This window comes from Sesamum indicum, linkage group LG4 (assembly GCF_000512975.1).
Source record: "Sesamum indicum cultivar Zhongzhi No. 13 linkage group LG4, S_indicum_v1.0, whole genome shotgun sequence".
NCBI lineage: Eukaryota > Viridiplantae > Streptophyta > Magnoliopsida > Lamiales > Pedaliaceae > Sesamum > Sesamum indicum.
The window spans coordinates 12,030,460-12,040,610 of record NC_026148.1 but is presented as its reverse complement, the minus strand read 5'-3'; the positions used below and the strand labels follow the sequence as shown (position 1 = coordinate 12,040,610).

General features: G+C 32.7%; 1 protein-coding gene across 1 annotated transcript; it reads left to right on the top strand.

Moving 5' to 3' along the window:
* LOC105160805 (alpha-galactosidase 3-like) lies at nucleotides 857–6,792 on the top strand. Its single transcript, XM_011078294.2, has 15 exons — nucleotides 857–1,213; nucleotides 1,965–2,023; nucleotides 2,771–2,827; nucleotides 2,911–2,945; nucleotides 3,394–3,497; nucleotides 3,636–3,708; nucleotides 3,942–4,000; nucleotides 4,074–4,139; nucleotides 4,258–4,341; nucleotides 4,678–4,742; nucleotides 4,822–4,904; nucleotides 5,125–5,215; nucleotides 5,383–5,441; nucleotides 5,601–5,741; nucleotides 6,259–6,792. The coding sequence occupies exons 1-15, from the start codon at nucleotides 1,014–1,016 to the stop codon at nucleotides 6,367–6,369; spliced, it is 1,287 nt and encodes a 428-aa protein (XP_011076596.1). The 5' UTR covers nucleotides 857–1,013; the 3' UTR covers nucleotides 6,370–6,792.

Sequence of the window (10,151 nt, the reverse complement as noted above, 5' to 3'; positions counted from 1 at the left end):
TTTGCCCAATCAAAATGCACCAAAATAAAAAAAAAATTCCAAGAAAATGAAGAAACAAAAGCTATGTTTGTTTTCATTTTTAAATTATCTCCGAAACGAGTCAAAACATACCCAATGTTTGCCATCATTCAAAAACACCTTATTTAGGTGTTTTAAACTATTTTAACATAAATACATATATATATACACATACATATACATAAATATATATAAAAAAAGACATGATTTGACTATGAATTGACAATGAATAGTAATTTTTATCTCCCAAAACACAACATTAAACATACAATACTTATTTTAAATTATTTTAAAAAACAAATCCAAACATACATACTATCTCTAACACACACTTATTTATCTTTGTTTTTCTCTTTCTATCTCCATAAAACACAACAAAACACTTAGAAAACGAATCCAAAGATTACGAAACTTTTCCACATTTTTATAACTTTTCACCGCTCAAGTAAGCGGAAAAGATGACAAATTTTCCCTTCGAAAATTGGTTTTACATGCATTTTATGTGAGGATCCTGTTAATTTAGATGGCCAAACTAATGATCGGACCATTTTTGCAAAATTTGAAATTTTTAAGGACTAAAATTGAATTATTACCTATCTATAGGGAAAAAAATGCAACTAACCTACCTTTAGCAATTGCTGATATGACAACTTAAGAAATGATTATGAACCAAGAACCGTATTAGTATGGGATTAACCATGTTAATGCCGGCCTAATGACCAAATTATCTGCAGACAGTTTGAACTCTTTTGGTGGGCAGAAGACACATACAAAACCACCCACAAATTTACATAAATCTCATCCAAATAAAAAATACTGTTTGTAATAAAATAATTGTTGGTTGATGATTACAGTGTCTTAATTGCTTTATAAATATCTCAGTTACCTTCCAAACACTTTCTTCACTCTTGCAACTTTACCAAACAAGATTAAGTTTTTACTTTCTTGTTAATCTTTCTCTCCTGGAAAAGAAAAAAAGATTAGTAAGTTGATTAATGGCAGCTTATTATGTTAAAGCGTGTAGACTTACAGTCATTCTGTATGTATATGTGACGGCAGTGGCAGTGAGTGGAAGATTGCTGCCTCTGCAGCCTTACTTGAATGTCCAAGAAAAGCCTATTGCTAAAATTTATGATACTTCCAAGTATGGAATTTTGCAGCTGGGAAATGGGCTCGCCACAACTCCTCAGATGGGGTATCAAAATTCTATCTTTTTTCTTTCTTTTTTTTTTTTTTTCCTCAGTTGTTGATGTTTTGGTTTAGCTTCTGTTTCTTTTTGACTTCTTTGTTTGTGGGTTTGATCCGCATGCTGGAATTGAAAGGAAAAAGACTGATCATGTGCTATACTTATGTCTAGTTGCTGTATATGCGTTTGTGAAGAAGAAAGAACTGAACTTTTATTCAATTTTCAGTGTTCAATGGGAGAGACCATGGTTGTAAGAATGGAATTTTGGTAACTGGGATTTGATCAATATCTAAATGATGCATGTCCAGATCTGAACTTTGAGTTTCAGTGAGGAAAATGGAAAATCCTATGTTTCTCAATCGCTGGTTCTTGATCCTGTTAAAATTGGCTTGGTTTTGGTTAGTTACTCTTTTTGTCATGTTGATGTGAGAATCTGGCCAAGCCAGTTCCTTATTTCACAATTAAGTTATAAAATCTTTAGTATTGGAAAGACAAATTACAAATTTCAACCCCCCACTTTACATTCATATATGAGGGTGTTTTTAGTGAAAATAAGGGGTGTTGGAGTTGCATATGAGTTTGAAAAAAAGGCTTTTTAGTATAGGGCTATTAATGTGTACTACACTGATGGTTTTGGACGAGGCAGTGCTATGGTTTCGCCCCTTAAATTCTATGTCATATGGTTAATTTTATTCGGATCATTTTAATGGTCAGATGTCACATTTGCTAATATATGGAAGTTTATCTGTGTTCTGGACAGATGGAATAGCTGGAATTTCTTTAAATGTGATATCCACGAAGATGTTATCAAGGAAACAGGTAGCTCTTTACCTTTGCTGCTATTGATCTGATTAAATGTGGAAATTGGTGTTTATAAATTTCTTTGTTGAGGGTACTTTTGAAATATAAATACAATGTAACATTTTAAATTCCATGTTCTTTTGAATGGATGATTGTTTCAAGGTCCTGCTATTTAGAACAGGTCATTATCGTTCTAGCCAGAATCTAAAACAAGACATATGTCTTGTCTAAGATATCAAATGTTTTACTGTAATTTCAGAATCTTGCATGATCTTACATTTTAAAATGGTGCAAAAATCAGGAATGCTAAGACATGCCAATTTCTTTTCCCAGCGAATCATTAGGATGGGTGCTAAAAGCTTAAACCATATTTACATAATGGGTTGGAAACTTACAATTTTTTAAGAAATTGAAGTATGATTCCCCGTTACTAGAAGCAACATGTAGCTTCTAAAGTAGTTTCTCTTTTATTGATTGACATCTCAATTTATCATCAAGGGTTATATCAAGTGTCTCTCAGAATTTTGAACCTCTTGTCCTTATAATGCATCTGCTCGTATGCTTTGGCATGCTATAGCTTCTATGGCTATCTTTGTAACCATTGTTGGTTTATTAATTCGTCGGAATGCACAAATATGCAGTACAGCTCATTGTTATTTGCACCATTGGTAAAAAAAGAAAATCTAGAGCGCTCACTCTTGACATGAGTTCTTTGTTAGCAATTTTCTTTTCTCTTTCACTAATGCTTGTTTGAATTTTTGACAGCTGATGCACTTATTACTACGGGCTTGGCGAAGTTGGGCTACAACTATGTGAACATAGGTAATCAACTGGCATAGTTTCCTGATATGGTTTACTTTATGTCCTGGCCTATTCTTATATGTTATGAATATCATGAAATGCAGATGATTGCTGGTCTGAACCAACACGGAATTCAGAGGTAAATAAGCATGTCATGCAACCAGTAGCTCATTGTAATGATTTTTACTGAGGCAAATTGCCACTAGTGGTCCTTAAATTTTGAGCTTCATAGCATGTAAGTCTCTAATATTTTTCATTCATGAGTATATGTCTCCTATATTAAATTTTGTTCAATTTTATTCTTTCTACCAACTAAGAAAAAGAAAAACTTTAGTTAGCATGCCTCCTTTTTTTTTTTTTTTTTTAAATTGAGAAGCTTTTGCGGCTAATTTCCCCATGTTTCATTTGTTTCATGATAAAGCAAACATGCAGTGCTATTCCATCATAATCACAGCTGCTAAATAGTGATGCCATTCGAAAAGATCTTAGGCTGCTGGCTCTGTTCGAAAACCCGAGACTGTATTAAGTTTAAGGTCTTACATTATGATTGCTCGCACGAATATACTAAAGCGCAGATAATGGTGCAGGGTAAAATGGTTCCTGATTCTAAAGCATTTCCATCAGGAATTAAAGCTCTTGCCGACTATGTGCACTCGAAGGGACTGAAACTTGGTATCTATTCAGATGCAGGGTAGGACAAATTTTTTCCTAACTTATAGCCAGAATAGTCCAATCAAACATACATTGGCTCGTTATTCTTATTTGGTTAAGCAGAAAACTGTTGATTGCATCCTTTCTTCTTGCTCATTCATGGATTGGATTTCCACAGGCTTTTTACATGTCAAGTTCGTCCTGGCTCACTTAAACATGAATATGATGATGCAACACTCTTTGCATCTTGGGTTAGTTCTTTTTATTTTTATCTTTAGTTTCAAGGTGCTTATTTTATGTTTAGCTTTCGTCTTCCAAGAAGCTAAAATGTTGTTCAGTTTATCTCAAATTCAAACCCTTCATTTGAAAATATTCGGGTGGAAGCTTCACCTGATTCAGGTTTCTTGGCTAACTTTTCTGCTGTGGTCACCAAAGAATCTTCGTTTACCCTGGCATATGAACCCTTAACTTTGTTGTTGCTTAGGGTATTGATTACTTGAAGTATGACAATTGCTTCAATTTGGGAATTGAACCAGAGGAAAGGTAAGCGTCTCGGTTTATAATTTCATGTCTTGGCATCAATATGTCAGTCTTATCGTGGAACCACATGTTCCAGGTACCCGCCGATGCGTGATGCCCTGAACGCAACTGGAAGGACAATATTCTATTCCCTTTGTGAATGGTAGCTTCTATCACTTCCAATGCTTATATTTTCTTTATTCATTTATTCCCTGTTTAATATCTGGCTATTAGCCTTGGCATTCTAATGATATTCTTTGACTTTGTTATGACTTTGCTAGGGGTGTGAATGACCCAGCGTTATGGGCAGGCAGAATCGGTAACAGTTGGCGCACTACAGATGACATTGAAGATACATGGGAAAGGTTTGAAACTCCTATACCTTACTCTTAGTTTTCAAGTATGTCTGTTTTGATTTGTACATTTGATATTCTATAAAATACAATATCATTTCCCTTTCAACCAAAGAATTGCAATTTTGCTAGAATGTACACCATGTTTGCTGTTTCCTATTATGAAGACCTGATTAATGGGTTCATCTCTCTGTTTGGCACAACTTTGTTTCTCTTTTAAGACACGACGATTATGAGTTTTTCATTCAGCAGTTTATGTTTTTGTAGACCGTAAGACAAAATTTGACCCCTTCCATGTTAGGAAAAATGGTGATGTATTAACGTTGCTTCTTTCCCATTATGGTTTAGCATGACTGCAATTGCTGATATCAACGACAAATGGGCAGCCTACGCGGGGCCTGGTGGATGGAACGGTAAGAATATCTTCACTCCAGTGTCAGGTGCAGATATAGCTTTAACTTGTGGTGTAATATCTTTGACACTCTATGACAGATCCGGATATGTTAGAAGTTGGAAACGGGGGCATGACTTACCAGGAGTACCGAGCACATTTCAGCATTTGGGCTTTAATGAAGGTTTTCTTTCTTATACTATGACCATCAATTTTATTTTGCAGCTGTCAACACGAGGCTATCATATACTCACCTTTTCGGTTAAAAAGTTCAAGTGGCATGTCTGTTTTCTTTTTTTAATTGTGAAACTTGTACGTGCTCTGCTACCACTTGTACGATTGATCTGCCGGTCTCAGTCTCTGAATTATTTTGATCAATTATCTTTCCTTGCCGGAATTTGTAGGCGCCACTATTGATTGGCTGTGATGTAAGAAATATGACTCCAGAGACGTATGAAATTCTTACTAACGAGGAGGTTATTGGCGTTGATCAAGGTAAAATAATTCTATTGCTTCTCTGTTACTCACCCCCCGTGTTGATGGTGTAATCAATACAATGGATGTTAGTGGTGTTCATGCTTGTGTTTTCTCCATTTACTTCCGCTGAGTGACTCATTCTTCTTATTGCGTTCTTGTTGTATTTGCATTTTGAATTTCATCAGATCCACTTGGTGTCCAAGGAAGGAAAGTTCACACATATGGCCCTGATGGTTGCTACCAAGTATGGAAATCCTGATCTTTCTTCATTTTCCTTTTTCTAAAAGATTTTTGAGCATGTGATTTTTAGTTCCAAGCTACTTACTGTTCTAGCAAAACATATTCATTTCTGTAGTTGGCAAATGACCTCAAAACTCATACACCCGTAATTATGTTTTATCAGGTTTGGGCTGGTCCGCTTACTGGGCAGCGCTACGTCGTTGCTCTATGGAACCGATGTTCAAAACCTGCCACTATTACAGCCGAATGGGCTGCAATCGGACTTGAATCTTCTGCCAGTTACTCTGTTAGAGATTTGTGGAAGGTAAGCAGGCTACTTCATATAATCAAATATCTCAAGAATCTGTGGACTGAGTCCAGCTCAACAGCGTCTTGCCTGTTAGTTCTCCTGTTATGCCGACTAGGAAATTTCTTCTGGTGTTTTCACACTAGAATTTTGCTCTGGTCCTTGTTCAAAACTCCTTTCTTCTGTGTGTTTATTCATACAACTTGTCCTATCCCTCTTTATGCCTCCTACACTATCTAAACAACTTGTACAGTGGAGCTTTATGCATGTACTGACACCTAGTCTGAGGGGTAGTGGCATCTTATTCTGCCTTCCTCCCTATGACTAGACTTTACCTTTTGTGGGCTAATTTGACGCTCCCAACTCTCCTACAAACCATTATATCATACATGTCGATGTTAGATCATCATACTACAGTACAATTGTTTTCAAGTGAACTGGGCATAGGGTGGCATCAGATCCCCCTAATTTACAACGTAATGAATCTAACACTTACTGCTTGTGGGATCTTATGCTTTTCTTATCGTTACTGCAGCACGAGTACGCTTCTCTTAATTCCAGGACCTCATTCAGTGCTCAAATTGACGCTCATGCCTGTGAAATGTACATTTTGGCCCCGGTCGCCTCGGTTCGTGCTGCAGCTTAATAAGACGTCTATAGCACCGTACAACCTTTTTAAATGGTTGATATCAATTAGTATTGGTCAGAGTAGATATATAAACAATAAGATTATTAGATACTCAACGGTTGCTGGCATTGAAGTTGAATTACGTCGGTCATGTTTGCTATCTCAAGCTTTTATGGGAGTTTAGCAGATGGTTAGTCGTCGGCGTAAGCAACTAGCCTTAGTATTTCTGCAAGTGCAGAAGTTTGTGTATGAGCTTAGCTTCTTACAGTATTGTGTGATGTGTATCAGTTGAACATTGTACTGTGTCTGATTTGGCTGAGTTAAGCATTGTAACAAGTGTTTGCATTGTTGGAGAGTTGAACATTGTAATGTCAAACTACTCTCTTTAGTTGGGCTTTTCTGGGTTAATTACACAAATGAGGGATAAAAATTGATTTTAAATTCGAAGGTCCAAATTTTCTACTTAAATCTACTGATATTTTCATTTAATTTTAAAAAGAAAACAGGTGTTATTAATTATTGTAGATCCCTTCCACTTACCTAACAACAGAATATTATAGACATGATATAATGAAATCTTGATATTATTATTCTTTACCTAAAAAAGAAATATTATAATTATTTTTAAATCTTTATCAATGTTTATTGGTGGAAAAGCAACATTAAGTTAAAGCATAGACGATAATGATAGCTACTTGACTCAATTATTAGTAAGTGGGCATCTAATTCTACACAATAAATATAAAAATACCTCTATAATTATTAATTCCAAAAGAAATATTAAAATATAGGGTGAATTACAATTACCCCTCCTGAGGTCTGCCATGCTTACGATTATATTTTTTTTATTTGAAAAATTATAAAAATACCCTCCCTCAAATGAAAAATAATTATGTATTGTTAGACGGTGAGCTAGAAATTACTACTTTACTCTTATTTTTATTTTTTTAAAAAAATAAAATATTTGGAAAAAGATAAAAAAAAATTTCAGGGTGAGTAAAATAATAATTCCTAGAGAATACTAGTTCATAAAAATATTTTATAAAATTTTAAAAAGTATATAAAACTATAATTTATTATTTAAAAGGACAATTTAGGCGGTTTATCACAAATTAAAATAAAAATTTAACAGAATAAGCTCGTTATTAAACTAAAATTAAAATTAGAAAAAATATTTATAATTTTTTTAAATAACGACAAGATATTTATAATTATGTCAATTTTTTTTTAAAAAAATGACTGTAGTTTACCTTAATATATATATCTTTTTCTAGGGACCTTGGGCTTATCTTTATTTTGTTCTTATCATGTAGATGATTATAGTTCTGATTGAAAGATACTTAGGTGCATTTGAATACAAGGATTTGAGGATTTCAAATTCTTAATAATAATTTTTTCTCAAATTTAAAGAATTATATGGGATATTTCTGGAACGAACCCACATAAAACGCAAAATATCCTTTTAAGGACAAAAATGTGAAACTTCGATCAAAACAAATAATACTTTATGCTATGGAATACTAATCACATGACTGGCAACATTATTCACAAATTTGAATTGCCTATTGAAAATGGTTAATTATTGATAAGAGATAATTAAAAAGGGAAGACATGGTAATTTCTCAATTAAGATAGGATGTTTGTGCAATTAGCCAAAGTAACATGAGAATAAAGTGTAATGATCCCTTCTTAATTAATATATGACATAATGACCCCTTTAGATATAATTAATTTCTCCACTTAAAAAAGAAATAATATTATTTCCACGTAAATATTATTTAACGTTTATGGGTCGAAATTTAATTAAACTAATGCACATATGATATGATACCTACTCGACTCAATTATTAGGAAGTGGGCATCTATAGAGAAAATATAAAAAAGAGTATATTACACTTATTATCATTCGATGATATAACAATGTTTCCCATATTAATCGCACACGTTTAATTTGAGCGGTTTATAAGTTCCAAAGTCTCATTTTCCTAATAATGCGCCTTTTCAATTAAATCATGAGCTCATATAAAGTCGAAACGGACAATACCTCGTGCAAATATCTAAAAAAATTCCAAAGAATATTTACAACAGTCATAAAAACTACAACAATCAAGCGGGCATTTTCTATACATATTAAACATCAGGACGTGTTCGCCACAATGTATATCTTTCAAGAATGCTAAATGTAAAAATATACAATTATTAGTAATTGAAAGGAAAATATAAATAATATTTTTGTAAGGCCTTTGGTTTATATTTATCTTTTAATTTGATGTGTTCTTAATCATGTAGAGGATAGAGTTCCATACACGATTCAAAGTATAAATGGGGGTTTTGTATTGGTTCAAAGATACTTATTTTACTTGTAAACGATGAGTTAGAAGGTTTGTTTGCTTATCAAATTTGATTCTTGACACTTAACACAGCTAATAATTATTAATTAGTGAAAAGTGCAGCTAAGATAATTATTTAATTATATATGTAGCCACGTACATGCCCTACCTACCAAACCCTTTTACTTTTCTTGTATTTTTTTTTCTTTTTCAGTGAAGATAAAATTCAAGATACAACAAAAAGATAAATATAATTGTGGGATATTTATATATTTATGATCCGCCGAATTATGGGATCAATCAATTTTTAATGTGTGAGATATTCTTCGATTTGATTGGAGCCTTATGAATTTGTGCTTAAAAAAAATTGTTAGAGAGAAGGCGATTATGTGGCTACATATATGCTTCTTGAAAAGACGCATCAGGGGGGGGGGGGGGGTTAGTCTTCATTGTAATAAATAGAAGATTCGTGCGATGGAGTGCCGTCTTATTTCTATTAAAAATAAAAAGTATAAAGACTTATAAAATACTTGAATTTTTCATCTGTAATCCATATAAAACATATATAATCAATAACATCAAATTAGAATATAATTGATTTTTTTTTAACCCACTCAACCATATTAAATAAGTAAAAGATTAAGATAAATACAACAAATTGTATTTTTATTTCATTTTATTACACAGTCCGATTGCAAGATCAAATAATTGCACATCCTCCTATGTAGTATAGCTGTCAGCAGTCCCAGAATTTGGAAACACCATTTCGTCTACGCAAACCGACTCATAATACTCTCTGGATATGGATTCCTATTTCGTTTTCACTCCCATTATTTAATCATTAATGACATGTTTCAAATAAATTTAAAATCATGACTTTAAATTTCAGAAAATATGTAATATTTATTTTATTTAATATGAATTATAACGAATATTTGTATGAACTGTATTTTATTTATCATTTTATTATAATATAATAGACAATTATAATCCGCATTTGTCGCGAAAAAAAAAAAAAAAATGAGTAGTCTTATTATCGCTAGAAATTGTATAAGACTCCAATAACATATCAACAAAAAGTGCCATTTTTTTTAATTAATGGCTTGTATCAGCATCACTAGAATTTTTATTAAAATCCAATTAAATATCAACAAAAGTGCCATTATTAAATTAATGGCATCGGACGAAATTTTATAAAAATCAAATTAAAATACATCGATATTGACTTGATCGTAGTATTTTTTTTTTTTCTTATAAATTGACGTTCCACTAATTTTCCTGACTTATTTACGACACATTAAAACTCCCAACTCCATAGGTATATTAAATATTATTTTTTAACACTATGTCACTATCCATTTACAAGACTACATATACAACAATCCGTTTCAGTAATTTTCTGTCTAGAAAACAAAATTTAGAAGTATTAGTTGTGTGGAGGATAATTTTTTTGTTCATTCCACTGCTCAA

What these genes read in the sequence shown, in the direction of transcription:
- LOC105160805 (XM_011078294.2), top strand. Translation starts at nt 1,014, where the DNA reads ATGGCAGCTTATTATGTTAAAGCGTGTAGACTTACAGTCATTCTGTAT. An exon ending in CTACAACTATGTGAACATAG is followed by an intron (nt 2,828 to 2,910) that starts GTAATCAACTGG and finishes CATGAAATGCAG; the next exon opens with ATGATTGCTGGTCTGAACCA. An exon ending in GGAATTGAACCAGAGGAAAG is followed by an intron (nt 4,001 to 4,073) that starts GTAAGCGTCTCG and finishes CACATGTTCCAG; the next exon opens with GTACCCGCCGATGCGTGATG.